The 16,634-nt window shown below is 50.3% G+C and overlaps 1 protein-coding gene across 3 annotated transcripts in view; it reads right to left on the reverse strand.

Annotated features, from left to right (window-relative positions):
- Positions 1–16,342, reverse strand: part of LOC121443344 (protein patched homolog 1-like) — a 58,712-nt gene extending 42,370 nt beyond the window's left edge. Inside the window, exons 1-2 of one of the 3 annotated variants that reach the window (XM_041645073.1) lie at positions 15,805–16,342; positions 14,055–14,247 (exon numbers count right to left, since the gene is read on the reverse strand). In XM_041645073.1, the coding sequence (XP_041501007.1) occupies positions 14,055–14,247; positions 15,805–15,966 (355 nt within the window). In that variant the 5' untranslated portion in view covers positions 15,967–16,342. Of the gene's footprint in view, positions 1–14,054; positions 14,248–14,888; positions 15,320–15,804 lie in introns of those variants that run through there. The other 2 variants (XM_041645074.1, XM_041645075.1) reach the window with 2 other exon arrangements.
- Between the last annotated feature and the right edge of the window lie 292 nt (positions 16,343–16,634).

The following is a 16,634-nucleotide window of genomic DNA, read 5'->3' on the forward strand; positions in this document are numbered from 1 at the left end:
ATTTTAGGCCTAACATTCATATTTTATTTATTTATTTTTAAGTCTTTGGGTCAGGGTTTCTCTGTGTAGCTTTGGAGCCTGTCCAGGAACTCGCTCTGCAGAACAGGTTATCCTCAAACTGACAGAGATCTGCCTACCTCTGCCTCCCGAGTGCTAGGACTAAAGGCGTGCGTGGCTACTGCCTGGCCTTTACTGAATATTATTTAACTGAGTGTTTTTGCCAGATGACTGGCTAACTCATCCACAGTTGTTTAAACAGCTCGGCTCACCCAGCCAGGATCTATCTCGCTCTGGGTGCACAGGGTGTGTGGCAGGTGGCGTGTACTAAGGAGTAGGAACACTTGGTGGACAGGACCAGGCACTCCTGCCTAAGGCTCTGCTCCAGGAGGGTTACAGGACCAGGGACATGAACAGACGATGCTAAGAAAACCATGCGTCATGAAGACAACTAAGGTGAGCTGGGAGACATCACGATGAAGCCTGATTTCTGCAAGGAGAGGGTGGCTGGAACCCGGTGAGAGTGGATGATGTCATTCATTGGCTTGCTCCAGGAGATTCAGCTCCTAGGGTAGACTAGGCACCACCAACTGCAGCAGTACTCACCCTATGCGGTGAGCAAGCTAAGGAACGGAAGCCTCTCAGGACAGAGCTGTTTTACAGGCTTGCCTGACTCTTGCTGGCTATCTTGGCAAACGCCCATGGTGAACCAAGGCAGAAGGAGAGCCTGAAGCTGCTCATTCATTACCTGGCTGCCTTCCTGCTGCTCTGAAGTCCCACAAAACCCATGTTAGATGATTACAGTCCTGCAGATCAGAGCTGGCCTATAACCTCTGACTTTAAAAGATCTGAAAGGCACAGGGCTTGTGTGTGTGTGTGTGTGTGCGTGTGTGCACGCGTGTGTGCATGAGACCCCATTTACTACCTATGGCAAGTATCCAAGTTCTGTAATCTAAAATGAACTTGTTTGGGTTTAGGATGTAGTTTAATGAAAGAAAGAAGGTTCGGCTGACATGTAGGAGGCCCTCGGTTCAACGTCAAGAATGAATGAATGAATGAGCTAAGAAAGTCAACACATTATATATTAAAGCCCTGGTCTCTTTCCCACCTTCAAGGTCAAAGTTCCTCTTGCATAGTTTTTAAATAAATAACCAAATTTCACCTATGTGAAAGTACCTAAGGAAAATGAGCCATAAAATTCAGCACTCCTCAGCTAGCTACAGGGTCAGTGAACCATTGGACAGCTATGATTGCTGAGTAACGATCTATGAATATTTATCTGATTTCTTGAATTAATCCACTTTTAGTTTTTTGCAATGCAGACTTCCTTGTTTAAAAAAAAGAGGGAAGTAGGAAGGGAAGGAGAAAGGGAGAAAGGGGAGGAAACCATGTGACAAGAAAAGACTTCCTAGACACAAGAATTACAAACAGATTTAAGGGCTGGAGGGAGACTCAGAAGTTAGGAGCACTGACTGCTCTTTTAAAGCACCTGGGTTCAGTTCTCAGCACCCGTTCTGGGTGACTCACAACTGCCTTCAACTCCAGCTCTAGGGTCTCTAATGCCTCTGGCCTCTTGGGTACCACATTTACATGCCCACATGCAGACCACACCCACAAATATGTAATTAAAAATAATAAAGTTAAAAATAATATAAGTTCCACAGCTGAGGGTGTGGCTCCGTTGGCAGAGTGCTTCCCCAGGAGGTTAAGAAGAGACCAGGTAGGGTGCAGTTCTGTGATCCTAGCCCTCCTGTGCAAAGGCAGGAGGATCAGAAGCTCAGGGTCATCCTTTGCTACAGAGTGTTTTTAACAGAGGACCAGCCTGGACTATGTGAGATCCTAGCTAGTTAACAAATAAACAGACTCAAGTACATACACCTTACTGCGATCTTTTAATCCATCTTATCCCTAAATGTATTATCTCTAACAATAAAATAACCATTGGCCTCTCTGAAAGAGACTCAGGATCCCAAGACCTAAAACAACCGTATGCATTTGTGACTCTGTCCATCTGCAGAGCTCTTAAAAAAAAAATAAATAAATAAAACACTGTTTGCTTAGAGAAACTTTGAGTAACTCCATCGACCAGGGGCAGCTGTGTCACACAGGCTCTGAGCAGTTGACCAGGCCATAATGGGGCTATACTAATCCAACTACCCTGCCAGCTTCCCTACACCTCACAGGCAACTATGTATCCCAGAGTACATTACACTCCCAGCTTGAGCTTTGAGGATGTAGACAAATAGCTTCCCCCTTATTTACTGGACACATTTGTTGCATCCGTTACTTTGTTGTCACTAAGGAGGCTGTACTGTGTAATAGGACTCCATGGACCATGGCCTCATTTTCCTTTTGATTCTGACCCTTCTTTCTTTTAAATTCTGTATGTCATCCTCTGCAAATATAAAGCTGACACCAGTATTTACAAACGTTGCTCCTGCAAAGAATCTCTCAGTCGGGCTATGTCTCCTTTTCTCCTCAAACCATCCAGCATAGTTTTCCAAGGGAAGCATGGGGCGGGGCATTCAACCAAGCCATACCCTCTGGATGGGCACCATTCCAATCTACTCTAGACCAGAGTTTCTCCCCCACCACGTCCCCTGCTGGACAGCCACTGCCTTTCCTGCAACCTAAATAAAATTTCAGTGTCTCCAGGACTCACAATAAAAGCTTCTCCTGCCCCACGGAAAGATGATCTGAAGGTGGACAGCAAGGTGGTGTGTTCCCCCCGTGAGCCAGCAACAGAGGCAAACTGGGACCGTGGCGCACACTCAGAATGTGTTGCACGAATGAATGAATGAATGAATGGCCTCAGCCAGAGCTCGAGAACAGACAGTCATCTGTCCAAGATATTAATTCCCCCCAGAGCCCCAAAAAGTCAGTCAGTCAAAACAAATGACCCTTTCAGCCTGAAAAGCACCCACTCAGAGTCCAATTAGGAAAATGGGGTCTGTGCACATTCACATTTGATTAACCCTGGGAATTATCTAGCGGACTCAAAGAGAAATTGTCACCCTCTATTTGCTTCAGGTCCTTCTTTCAGTGATGTGACTAGTTACCAGGAGGGCCAAAATACACACATGGCTAAGATGAAGGACTCTAAAAATCAATGGCACCGGTTCATCTCTAAAGTGAGAGGGGCGGGGAGACGAGGACGACATGTAGGTAGTGAGCTGGCTGAAAACTCAGGGTGAGGTTTAGTCTCTGTGCCCACCCACCCCTTGTGGGGAAGGGGTGCTGCTTAAAGGTCTCCCCCCCCCCACACCCATCAGGAGAGTAAGAAGTGCCTACCATGGGAAAATGCTGGAATCAGCTCAAAGCACACCGGTCCCTCCTGAAAGGACAACCACACAAAAACCCATAAAGAACAAAACACATCACTCACACACTCACCCACCCGAAGACCACACCTCTGAGGGCTGACGGCAGGTGAGTGAGTGGGCAGACACCCACCAGAGCACTGGGCAGGCATCCGTGTCCCGCCCACCCCCATTCCACAGACCAGTAGCTCCCAGTGCCATCTGTTACCAGCCAGGGCTGCTTCCTCTGAATGGTCTTCCCTAAGACCAACCCACTCAACCTGTCGGATGCAATCTCGTCAGCCCAGCACTCGGCCACCAGGCCTGCTGCCTGCAGCAGCTCCCAAGACAACCTGGCATCTGCTGGTGGCCCCTTCTCCCTCAGTCACAAGGGAATGGTGTGTGTGCTCTCACTCAAAGCAAACTGCCTAAAGGTCCCATCCAGACACATCTCTGTCCCTGACTGTGTGCTTGCCGGACTGGGAAGTGCCCCAAGCTCACAAGAATGCACTACCAGTCAAGTCTGTTTATCTGCAGAAAAGTGAGCAGAAAGGGAGCACACCTCCAGGAGGTGGAACCGGAAACCAGCACAAGTGATTCCATCTAATTAAGGCCTGAGTTCTTAATTTAAAAAAAAATAAAAAGGGCTGCCTGGCATAGTGCTGCATGCCTTTAATCCCAGCACTTGGGAGGCAGAGAAAGGCAGATCTCTGTGAGTATAAGGTTAGCCTGGTCTACAGAGAAAGTTCCAGGCCAGTCAGGACCACATAGTAAGTCCATCTCCAAACACCAAAATAAATAGCAAGTAATAGAAGGGGGTTAGGATCACTCCGTCGTTTGCCTAGCACATACAGAGCTGAGCCCGGTGATTCTTGTGAGTCAGAAGTTCAAAGCCATCCTCAGCTACATGAGACTCGGTCTCAACAAAAGAGAAATAGAAAGCACCCAAACACAAGCCTTTGCTGGGTATGGCTGTGGCATGACACCAAGCCCAATTCCCATCTTAGTGAAGCTGACTTCATTTCTGTTTTCCCTAGTCTTCTGAAAGTTTGTATCCAGCCCCTTCTCCTTGCGCAGGCATGCAGGAGAGAAAGCGCAGTCCCCACCTTTACAGGCAGGCTCCCTGGACTCTGGGAAATGCCACACTGGCCGTGTCTGTACATCTGTGCAAGGAGACATGCAGCACCGGGGGCCACTTTCATGATTTTGTTGCCATCAGGATTAGCTGGATTAGGGGACGGTACATAAGGACCCCCTGGTGCCAGGAGGAAGTCTCATCACCGGGTCAGCGTGGTGTGTGAACCATATTCTGTCAACACCACCACGTCTTTCAGCCACCAACCAAAAAAGTGGGGGAGGGAAGAACAGAGGAGAACTCTCCAGGTGGAAAATGTACAAAACCTCACTGCGTCCCGAACAGGCGTTTCAAAGAGGGAGCCATTCAGGGCTGCTCTTTCAAGCAAGGACCCTACTTGATTTTTTTCTATTTTATCTGTAAAGAATTTAGTGAGTCTGACAGTGATTACAGACATAGGAAATGCTGCAGCCCACAGTGGGTTGTCTCTCTCTCTCTCTCTCTCTCTCTCTCTCTCTCTCTCTCACACACACACACACACACACACACACACACACACTTTCCCTAACTTTAAGACCAGTACTTTAGGCAGAGTCCCACCAATGAAACCTTGCCCTTTGGTCAGAACTCGCATGCCCAAAAGTCCCTTTTCCCTGAAGAGGAAAACAGCGTCCTACCCAGTCAGGAATTCTCCCCACACTTAATGTGAAGAAAAACAATGTGGGGAGGAGAAGCAAGCAGGGCTGACAAAACCACAACTTCCAAGCCCTTTTATATAGCTCAGGGCCTGGAATCCCCCTTCCCCTTACTGGAAACCCTCAGGTTCATTTTCCCACCTACCCCCCAGCCATACCCACTCATGAAGACCTGCTTGAAGGAAGGATCACTTGTAGAGAAAGTAATGGGACGTCTGCAAGTGTGCACAAGCATGGATATATGTATGCAACGTTACCAAACCGTTCCTCTTGCACAGAACTGGGCTGTTCCGTCAAAGCAGTACCTGTTATATTTCTGTCTTTCTCTTCTGTTTGGCGTATTCACCACCGAGAGAAAAGGAGGTAAGCTTTGGCGGCCCTGACCTGCAGCTGGGACACAATACTTTCGCACAGCCCTGCCGACCCCTGACATAAATTTTACTCCGCAGCTGGCACTTACACACTCAACATTACCATATGTATAGCTGCGCCGTGCTAATTATGCTAATCACCTGTCTAACTCGCTGCTGCGAAAAATGGTTGTATTTAGCAGTCCAGTGCTTACCAATGCAGCTTACTGTGTGGCTGAAATGTACATTCAGACGGCCCTGAATGGCAAGATTTTTCCACGTTGCTGGCTACATTCAGGCCTCAGAAAAATTTATTCAAGTCAACTGGTTTCGGTCCGCAACAAAAAAGTTACGAGAGAAAAGTGAGTGTGTTCTTGCCCTAACATTCTGGATCTGCTTGCAAGCAAAATGATAAATCAATTGGTGTGGGAAACAAAAAAGGGGAGAGATTTCTTTGGGGAGCCCATGTGAAACTGTAGCCTATTTTAAGAAAAAAAGAGAAGAAGAAAAAAAGGGGGTCATCCTATCCCCCAAATCTCTAGAGAGAGCAGCTAACAGATATTTAGTCCTAATCCCGAGTCTCTCAAATTGCACGCACTGGTTGCAACCGAGCCAGGTGTTGGATGTGCTTTTCTGGACCACATGTAGATTAAAATGACGCGTGATTCTTGACATATTTTAAACTAATTATAACAGTATGACAATTTCCTTAGGGGAAACAGGTAAAAACAAATAACCTCTTGGGCAGCTAGGAAAAAAAAAATGGTTTGGTATTTTCTTCCTTAGGCTGAGTGAGGCCTTCGTGATGTTTAACTATTTTGTAAAAGTTTCTGGTTTCCCAGTAAAGGGGCGAAGGAAACTGAGGCATGTGGGAGGGAAAAGGTGGGGGTGGGGAGGATGGGCAAACTGGGGGAAACAGTGGGGGAGGAAAAGGCAGGGAATCAAGAAGCCTCTATTTTCTGTAATCCCAAATTTCCTGTTTTTACTATTACCATTTCTTCAGAGCATGCTATGGGTGGCTTTCTTAAATCAGGAAAATATTAGACCACTTATTTTAACAATTGCCAAAATCCGATTTCCTCCTAACTCACAAACCCGCTTTCTTCACTGCGAGTCTGGTCCTTCTGAGGAAGGCTGAATACACATTCTGTGGTCTCTCTTGATGTCCCTATTCTTAGCTGTTTGCAGCACTGTAAAAACACACCTGAGTGTGTAGTAGCCAGAGAAGCCCAGCTACCCACCCCCTTGGCCAGCAGCAGATCCTAATTTCCTCTAGAACACACAGCAAACAGGAAAGCCCTGCATCTGACATGGTATCTTGAGCCATGCACTGTAGCAGCCCTGTGATAAATCTTGGGCTTAAACCTAGAAGGTGAACCAACATGGCAGGCTTTCTCTGACACTGTAGGAGGTCCCGAGGAGAGCTGGCCTACCTCGGCCTAGGTTCCCCTCACCTTTCAACTTAACTAAGAGCAGATGGCAAGAACACTGTTTACAGTAACTTAAGAACGCTCCTCCTGGAAGAACACAGCTTTCTTCCTACTCATTCCCAACCCCCATCCTATTCAACTTTCCTTTGTTTGTTTGTTTGTTTTGGCAGCAGTAGGGCTGGAACTCAGGGTCTGGGGCACGCTAGCAAGTGCTGTACTACTGAGCCACATTTCCAACACCCTGTACGAAAGGCATTTTAACATAGGACACTGCTTGCAGCCTTCCAAAGTGTTAATGTATCTGGGTTTTGTGCTTCCAAACCTTGATTGTGCAGCCCCTAACTCAAGCGGAACGACTGTGCTGGGTGGACAGACAGCCAAAGGCCTGCTCTGCTCCTCTGGGTCTCCTGTTCTTCTTAAATAGGAGACGGACCACCCTGCCTTGTGGCACGGAGCAGTGTTTACATTGCAATCCTTAACTATGTAATACATCTGGCATTTTTGGGCAGGATCCCTGAGCTGGTAGCCAGAAGCCCTTAAGCACACTGACTGAAAGCCTGTTTCCAGGTCCTTCTGCTGTCTTCTGTCCATGCCTGGTCAATAGCTGCTCCACTGGGCACATCTGCAGAAGCTTCGTCTATCCCAACAGGAGGGATATAACGCGTATACTGTGACATGCATGGACATCTGCTTCTTCACTAGTGTCACCGCCACTGACAGTAAGTACCATGGAACCCACAGGTAAGGTGAACTAGTCAGGCCAATTCACAGATGGGTTTCTGGATTACAAGGAAGGACCTGCCTTCCCATATGAAATCTCTCCAACAACCTTGTCTTTGTCCACCAAAGAAAGTTTCCCTAACACAAGGCAACTAACTGTTTTGCCAACTATGTTCTAAATTCCAGTTCAATCCCAACACCACCACCCTAACCACCACCCTCGACAGACAAGGATGCAATTTTCTGGACACCTCCCAACATTCAGGCAGTTTCTCGATGGCAGCATTTCATTGTCTAGGAAGGCGAACTTTTCCTGCCAAATCTACTTAAATGCTGATATGCAGAAAAAAATAATGCAAAGCAGTATAAAGGGAGTATCAGTCTAATATAAAAGGATCCACAATCTGGTTGAGAGGGAGAAACCTAGTAAGAAGCCCAAATCCAGAGGTTGGCAGCAAAGAAAAAGGAACAGAAGGGCTTGTCCTTCCGGGGCACTCCTGGTTGTATCTGGGCATGCAAAAACTGTCCCCACTGAGAAGACTCCAAAAGAGTCTTCCTCCTGTCCACACTGAACTACCCCTCCCCAACAGAACCTTCTGAACTTGGGGTATTAACTGAACTATTTCATGAGGGGGAGCAGCTAAGCCTACAGGGTCAGCCAACAACTGGATAAGAAAATCAGTCCTCTCTATCTCTATCAAAGCCCTGTATTTCCACAGGCTCTGGTAGGGTTCCATCTAGGGAAAAGCTGAAGCAGGTAAGGTGTCTGGGTGGAAATGTTACAGTTTGTATCTTGCTCAGCAGCTCAGAGATGCTACAGGGCTCAATTCTCCCCTACAACATGGGCCACAAGAAGAAGGGGGTTAAGATTTAGTCCATATATACTCTGGTCATTTTATACACATTAGAAAGAACATGCCCATGGTTCTTAAAAGTTACCTTATAATTCTGCAAAAAGCAACTTTTCTGCTCGGCAGAACCCAATAGATCACTTCATGGATCCCACTACATCCCACAAAGTATATAAAGGCTCTGAAGCTACTGTCTCACCCCACTGGTTCAAAAGCACACATCTACCAATTCTTTCCTAACCGATCAGAAAGACCTTTGCAGAGCTGACCCCACTTGTGGGAAAGTGAACTCCAGCAATTTAGGAGTGGGTGACCAGAGATAGAACGGAAGAGAAAGGGAGCCACCTGTCAAGAGCCTGTAGTAGGCACTAGAAGTAACAGTAGAATATGAGAATCATAGAGGTACAGTAATTTTTAGGAATAATCCCCTCACTCCCACACCCCAAAGTGTCAAAATGCTGTTGCCAAGAGATGAAAGACTTTTGTGCAAAACGGATTCCATGAAATCTAGTCTCCTTCAGCATCGCTGTAAAACACTGTATTCAAGGGCCCTGACACATCACCCCCTGAGCACAGCGCTCTTGCGGGGTTCACTCTCAGGCACTCACCGTGTGGGAGGCAGCCACAGAAGCCCCTCTCTGCATCCAGAAACCCCTCTCTACTCCCACCCCCGGCAAGAGAAATTAAGCAAGAGGGAGTAAGTACCACCTCACCCCAAGTGGATAGGGCTCCAGGGGTCACAGGCAGGTCAGCACTGAAGGTGAAATCCAAATGAAACATAAACATAGTATTGTGAAAAGCAGACCAATCTCCCTAGCTCTCCAGCCAGCATTAATCTCGGCATCAGCTGTGGTGCATAACCTAAACACACAGACCAGGCGGCTCATACATCTGGAAGCTGTCATCTCCTGGAAGCTCCAAGCAGCGCTGGATGCATCTGCAACAGTCCATGACCCAAACTGGCTTATGAACTAACTTCTTGGTGGGTCAAGAATGGTGGGCAGCCTGGAGATGGGTCCGGAGCTCACCATCTGCCCTGCGTGGGGAATACCTGAGCCACCCGCTGTTTTCTTTGCAAGTACTTATTGGTGGTTTTAACTTGTCATTCATTTTTCCCTGGGTACAAAGGGAACACCAACAACATGCTTGCACCTCTCTTGTGTGCACTTGTTCACAAACACACACCACAGTGATGCCTTTGCAGACCCAATTAAACCTGCAAAACACAGGTCTTCTACCCAGCTACTTAGTGGTTCTCAGTTGGGGCCTCTCACAATGAATGGGTATGATGACTTGATGAGGACAGTGTTGCTGGGACCTAGTGGGTAGCATTCACGGATTCTGCTGCACAGCCTCTAGGGTGCACAGCCTCTCACAGTGGAGAATCACCCGGATTCATATGGCAAGAGTGCCAAGGCTGAGCAACGGTAGGATGGTGGCTCTAACTGTGCACAGCCCACAGCAAACACACAGTGCAGACTTGAGAGTGAGACAGCCCATCAAACAAGAATGTTTTTAAAAAAGCAAAATCTCCTATTTCTCTTTAAAAAAAATTCTCATCTTCCTCCCCAATACTGGCCTTAAAGCCCTTAACAATCAAACACCAGGGCAATATGGAATCATTTCAAGGTTGTTGCCCTCTTCAGAAAAGGAGGCCAGGCGCTGGCTAAGCTTTTATCTCGGGGAGATAAATGAAGATTCTGTCACAGGAGTACCTTGACAACAAACTTGTGACAGAGAGCTTGGGGGGGGGGGGGAGAGCACGCAGAGGGGAAGCAGATATTAAGGAGCTAGAACAGCAGATCTGTTAACTCAGGGAAGAAATGCTATTGAGAAATGGGCACAGTTCAAAAGCAAAATCAAAACAACAAAACAAAAACAGCTCCCATCAGCACCCTGAGAAGCAAATGCAAGCACTTTTGGCATCAGGGAGGGGACCAAGAGCTAAGAAGCACAGATCTACAACAGTATCTTGGAGAGCCCACACAGGCCCTAACCACTCTACATGGCACACACCCCTGTGGACCTTCCAAACCACCAGATGCCCAACCCCTACTTCATCCACCCCCTCCATGGTCACTGGAAGGTGAACATCTGAAGGCCACCACAAATTATTATTATTACTTTTGAGTCTTCACCCTTCCTCTTTGTTATGCCTAGAATATTCCTCATCTCCACTCTCCCAAGCCTGGGACCATCCTGAAAGTCTCCCCTGATTTCCTTAACAACTTGGCAATTAACCACCTAGTGACTCATCTATAGATGGTCATCATTCTTTCTCTCAAGTGTCTTGGGCAGTGCCTGGTGCAGAGTAGGCACAGAGAACCCACACTGGTCAAATGCATCTGCGTGGAAATAACCACTCGTGGCTTTGTGTTTATGAGCCACCATGTTTCTGTGATAGTAGGTGCCCAGCTACACCAAGGTCTTTATCAAACCTTTTTGGCCCACTCACAAGTAAGCTCTTGTTGACATCTGTGACATGTAAAAAAATACACCCTAAGACTCAGGTGTGTTGACACCTCACATACGATGGAAAGTTTCTAGAAAGGCAATCATTAAACCAACATCTTAACAGAATCAAAAACATTATCACTTATGCATGCACAGAAGGCGTGCACATGTGGGAAGGGAGGGAGGGAAACAATGGCTTCATCTTTGTGGTAAATGGATTGACTATCTTAATAAGCTACGTTTTTCTTCAGGATGTTATGCCACGAAGTCAAGGCAAAGATAGGGCTGTCGAAGTGATTTCCCTTACTTTTTAGCCATAGTAAAAATATTTTGGCAGACAGGATGCACACAGTAAGCCTGTGTGAAGACAGCCACACAAGCACAAAGGCAGGAGAAACCGTCCCCCCAGCTTCCCTTTTCTCTTACAATCTGTCTTTCCTCTCTTGTGATGCTTAACTGAGGACATGTGAGACCTCCCTTGTCTGTCTGTATGCACGGCAAGCTGGTGGCTCCTGTAATCACACCCAGAACCTGAAGAAACCATCAAGCAACAGCGTGCTTCGCTGACAGGATAAAGAAGGGACTGGAGCAAAGATGAGCCTCAGCTTGGGCCTGATGCTCACTGTGACTCTCCGACCTCCACTGTCACCCATCACCACCGGGAATTTACTCCTCAAAGCCAAGACCCACAGGAGAACACTAAATTCCATACAGCATAAACAAGACCTCAGGTTACTGTGACATTGGGTTCCCCTTGTCCAGTTTAATTTATGAAACTTGCTTCTTGTAGAAGGCAAGAATGAATAAATGAATGAACGAGGCCAAGTCAATATCAGACTAAACAGCGGAAATCAATGAACGCCAGGCAAAGTGAACATGAATAGAAATGCAGATGACCATTTATGGTCATTATTGGAAAAGTTGTCACTTGAAAAAAGGGATAGCTGTTGTAAGGAACATTATATACATATATATATATATATATATATATATATATAGGTACTTTATTGAGTTCCAAGACTTATAAAAAGAAATACATACTACCTGGAGTATGGTGGTTGCTTAAAATGTAGGTGTTAAGTGTTCCCAGGAACCAATGAGCCATACTAAAATGCCAATGCAGGAAGGAGCTAAGACCCCTGAGCCTGGAGTTGGGGATGTGGAGGAGGGTTTGCCTAGCATGGTCGGGCCGCAGTATGGTCTGTACTAGTGTCTGTGTGTGTGGAGGGAGAGGGGGCGTTCAAGATGCCCAAAGCAGGCCAGGGTGTGCCCCCGTACTGACCACCTTCCCACTGAACCCTGCAGTCCGTCTTCACAAATCTCATGTCATTCTTGAAACAACTACTCCAACTACTAAAAACCAAATCGCACATGGTCATCGGTGTGGAAAAAGTCAACTGTGGGACCACTAGCTCTGGTTCTACAGCCCTGCTGGTCAGTTCCTGCACCTAGGACCTTTACTTCCCTCTCCGGGGGTCTTGTTGACAGTGGCCTCTTCCTACTACAGCATCCTCTTGCTAGCCTCTCCAGTACTCCTGTCTGCCTCAAGACATCACTAAGGCCTTTTTTCTCCTAATTAAACGTTCATGGACCAGTCCAAGTGTAAACGTAAACTCGGGGAAAATACATTGAATTCCAGAAGACTGAAGCACAGATCTCTGGGCAGTGTCTCCCAACACAGTGCTTGGAACAGCATAGACAGTATAGAAACTCAGGAAACTTGTTGCTAGGGGACTAAGTGGGTGCTCAATAAAACTAGTCCCTGAACTACCAATGACAAGGAAGCAAAGTGGCGTAAATTACGTAATGGAATCAATCCAAAGGACACGTTTGTATTCATTAACCAAGCTACCTTAAGGCAAGAATGCGTTCTGCTTTTGACGATTTGGACTATTAATTGTTACTTTTCAACTATTATTTTAATTGTCACTTCTCAACTAAATACTCCATTAGTTTGCAGAACACCAAAAAGTGGATATTCTGGAAGGTTAGTTTCCAATACCATCCTGAGGAATTGCTCATTAACTCGGTTTCCAAATTTTATCCTGGGTGGCTTACAGTAGACACGCACCAGTTATCTGGGGTTGAAACATCTGCCCAACTACTCAGATGCCCAAAGCAGTGTATGCCGGAGGCTAAAATGTTTTCAAACAAGGGATTGGTAGTTTTCAAAGAGATGACTGAGAAACGACCAACGAAGAAAAAAAGGGAAAAGAAAGCCTGTAATCACAAAGGGCCTAAAATCGTCCATGGTGGTGGGGTGGGGGAAACAGCGAACCTAGTTTCAATTTAGAAGTCCTTTTCTAAAGCAGGTCCGCAACCCCCCAAATCGAGGAACGTGGATAAAAAAGACCGGCACACAAACCCCAGGGGGAGCTCCCGTGGCCCCTCCTATCAAACCTGCATTCTTTCAAAAAAAAAAAATTCTTTCTTGCGTGCCTGCCAAACGCAGCCTTCCCCCAAAATAATTCCATTTAAAAAGCCCCCACCCGCGAGGAAACATTAATCTATTTTGCAAACACGCGTTCCAGTTTGGGCTTTACTATTTTTTTTCAACCCCCCCCCACACCGCTTCCCCCCCCCCCTTTTTTTTGTACCTTGAGACAAATGTTTTTTTCCCCCAGAGTTGAAAGCTGTCCAAAAACAGGACCACACACGCGGCCGCCTCCGCAGGCCCGCGCGGCGCCCGCCCCCCGCGCGCCCCGGGGGCGCGCACACTCCCTGCAGCTAGAGGGGTGGCCTTGCCCTCCACCCCCTCTTCTTTCTCGGCAGACGCGGTGGGTGGGGGGGGGGGGGAGGGAAAAAAGCCGAGCCCAGGAGCCCAGATCCGAGAGGCCTTCCCCGGGCCGCTGGCACCCTGGTCAAAGCCAGGCGGGCGGCTGTGGCGGACCTTGGGGACCCCCCCTCGGCCCTACCGAGTGGTCCGTCCCGCGCAGGGGCCTCGCGCCCCCGCCACTCTCTCCCACCACACCTAGCAAGGCGCAGCGCCCCGAGTAGATTACAGCGCGGCCTTTGTCGGGAGGGCCTGGCTGCAGGCCAGGCATGCAAACAATAAACAGTCGCCCCTGGTGCGGGCAGGGGCTCCACTGGCCACAGCGAGGCTCTAGGTGCAGGCTGGCAAATATCTTTATCAAACACAGGGAAGGAAGACGAAGGACGCGCCAGCGGCGCCGGGTCTCTTACCTTCCACCCACAGCTCCTCCACGTTGGTCTCGAGATTAGCTGCCTTTAATCCCACAGCGAAGGCCCCAAATATGAGGAGACCCACAACCAAAAACTTGCCGCAGTTCTTTTGAATGTAACAACCCAGTTTAAATAAGAGTCTCTGAAACTTCGCTCTCAGCCACAGCGGCGCTTTCCGGCCAGTAGCCTTCCCCTGGGGATGAAGCAGAAGGGAGGAGTGAATGCCGGGGAGTCGCTATCCGCGCACACACGCCTGGGGACCCCCCACCCCAGCAGTGGGGGGCGTGGGCGGCCGTGGCTCAGGGACTTGCCCTCGGGGCTGGAACCTGGACCGGTCAGAGGGAGCCCTGGGGGCATGGGGGGGGGACTAGGTTGTAAATCAGAACGAGGCTGCAGCGTGGGAACTGCACTCTAGGGACCACGGGGCGCCCCCACGCGTGGCCTGTGCACTATCCCTGAATGAAACTTGGCTTGCTGGGGAGAGAGGCTAACAGAGGAGCCGCCAACGACAGGCAGGCACTAGTATCCCGGTCCGGGAGAGGGAGGGCAGAGAAGTTCAACATTTAAATCACCAGGCCACGACCCCCCCTTGCCCCAAGTCCTGCTTCAGCCGTGGGCTTCCTCCGGTACGCCGGAAGGCGGGTGAAGAACGCAAGCGCACTTAGGGACAATATACAGCGACCGTGGCCCATCTGGCCCCCGGCCTGGCGTGGCTGCACGCGGGGGTCCACGTGGTGAGCCCAGCAGCCAGAGCTCGCTCCACACACTTTGCCACGGCTTTGGAAGACGACGCGGGGGCTCAGTTAGAAAGTGCGGCAGCCATCTGCAACTTACACTATTTGTGTTCGGAAGAGGGCGGCCACAAGGATCTTTCCCTCCTCTCCCACTCCCTCCTGGTGAAATCTTTTAAGAAAAAAAAAAATAGCCGAGTACACGGGGAAGAGGCCCAAACCGGCGCCGGCGGGGGTCCGGGCTGGGCGCAGGCTGCTCTCGGGACGGCAGAGCCCTGGTGCTGGCCAGGGCCCCGGCCGGCCCCAGGCTAGGTGCTCGCCTTCCCTGGATTCCACACAGTTCAGCCAGCCTCGTAAACACAATGAACCCGGTCGTTCCGCACACCAGCACCGAAGATTTAAGGTGGCAACTTGTTTACAACTGCCCCTCTCTCCGGCAGGCTGGGAGAAGAGGCGGCCCAAAACCTGAAAGAGAGGGGACGTCCTCTCCCGAGAATAATTTTTAAGGAAGCAGAGATTTCAAGCTCAACGAAAGCAGAACCGGCTGCCAAAAAAGGAAACCACCTTTACTTTGGCTCCCACCCCTCTGCCTCTCTCCGCCTCTCTCCACTCCGCCTCCCCCTCGAAGAGGTTAAGAAATGTGGCAACGCGGAGGTTTAAGGCTGCAACCGAGGGCAGGGGCTCGGGTGAACGGCGTTGGGGCCCGGGGCAGCGCTGCACCGCAGCCCGCCCTGGAGGTGGTCCACTCAGGACGGTTTCCAAAGCTCCGGAAAAGGCACACCAGGGAGGGCGTGTGCGCGCGCACACACCACACACGCACACACACGCACGCACGCACCCCTCCACCCCCTGCGGACTTCAGACAGCCCTTTCCTCCGAAGTCCGGAGGGAGGGTTTGAAATTTTCAACCTTCACTTGTCTTCTGCTTTTTCAGGAGGGTGTCTGTGTGCGTGTGTGGCAGGGATCCCAAAGAGGAAGAAGAGGGAAGAGTGGAGAGGGAGGAGGGAACAGACGTGCACCTTGGAAATCTGCTCCAGAGCGAAGGCGGCGTCGCAGTAGCTGGGCCGGTGCAGATAGTCCCGGTCCGGAACGGCGCGGTGAGGTCCCCCGGTCCGTCTGCGCCTCCCGCCGCCGCCGGCCTGCCTGCCCAGGGCCCCGGCGGCGTTACCAGCCGAGGCCATGTTGCCGCCGCCGCGGGCTCCGGGCGCGCCTGGGCGCTCGGCTCGCGAGGACGCTGCTGGCCGCCGGGGACTCCGGCTCCGGGTGACAGACCCGCTGCTGCCGCTCACACGGCGGGCGCTGCGGGTGCTGCGGCCGTGGCCGCTGCCGGGGACTCAAACCCTGCCCCTTCCATTGCCACATTGCGCGTGGGTCCCGAGGTCTCTGTGGCCGCCGCTGCCCACATCCAGCTCGCGGGAGGGCGAGAGCCGGCGCTTCCAGGGCGCGCCTCGCGGTCCCCAAGTCCCCCCAGACGTCCCCGCCCCGCGCCGCGACCCCTTCACGGCAGAAGGCGCGCGCAGACCCCCGCCACTCGCGCTGGCTTCCTCGGCGCCCGCTGCCGGCGACGCGACGGTGCCCGGCGGGTCTCAGCGATGCCGGGCCGGGGCAGCCGCTGCTCCCACTGTTCCCGCTGCTGCTGCTGCTGCTGCTGCTGCTGGTGGTGGTGGTGGTGGTGGTGCTGCTGCTGCTGCGGCTGGGGTTGGCGGTGGCGGCTTCTGAAGCGGCTGCTCGTTCTCGGACTGCTGGGTTCGCGGTGGCTGCTCGGTCCCGGACTTTGCTTTCTTGTTCTCCTCACCGACCCGCTGGACCATTCTGCCCCCGCGCCGCGCGCCTCTCTCGCTCCCGGGAC

The sequence above is a fragment of the Microtus oregoni genome, unplaced genomic scaffold (assembly GCF_018167655.1).
Source record: "Microtus oregoni isolate MIOR12 unplaced genomic scaffold, Mior012 000105F_ref0000443, whole genome shotgun sequence".
Taxonomy (NCBI): Eukaryota; Metazoa; Chordata; class Mammalia; order Rodentia; family Cricetidae; genus Microtus; species Microtus oregoni.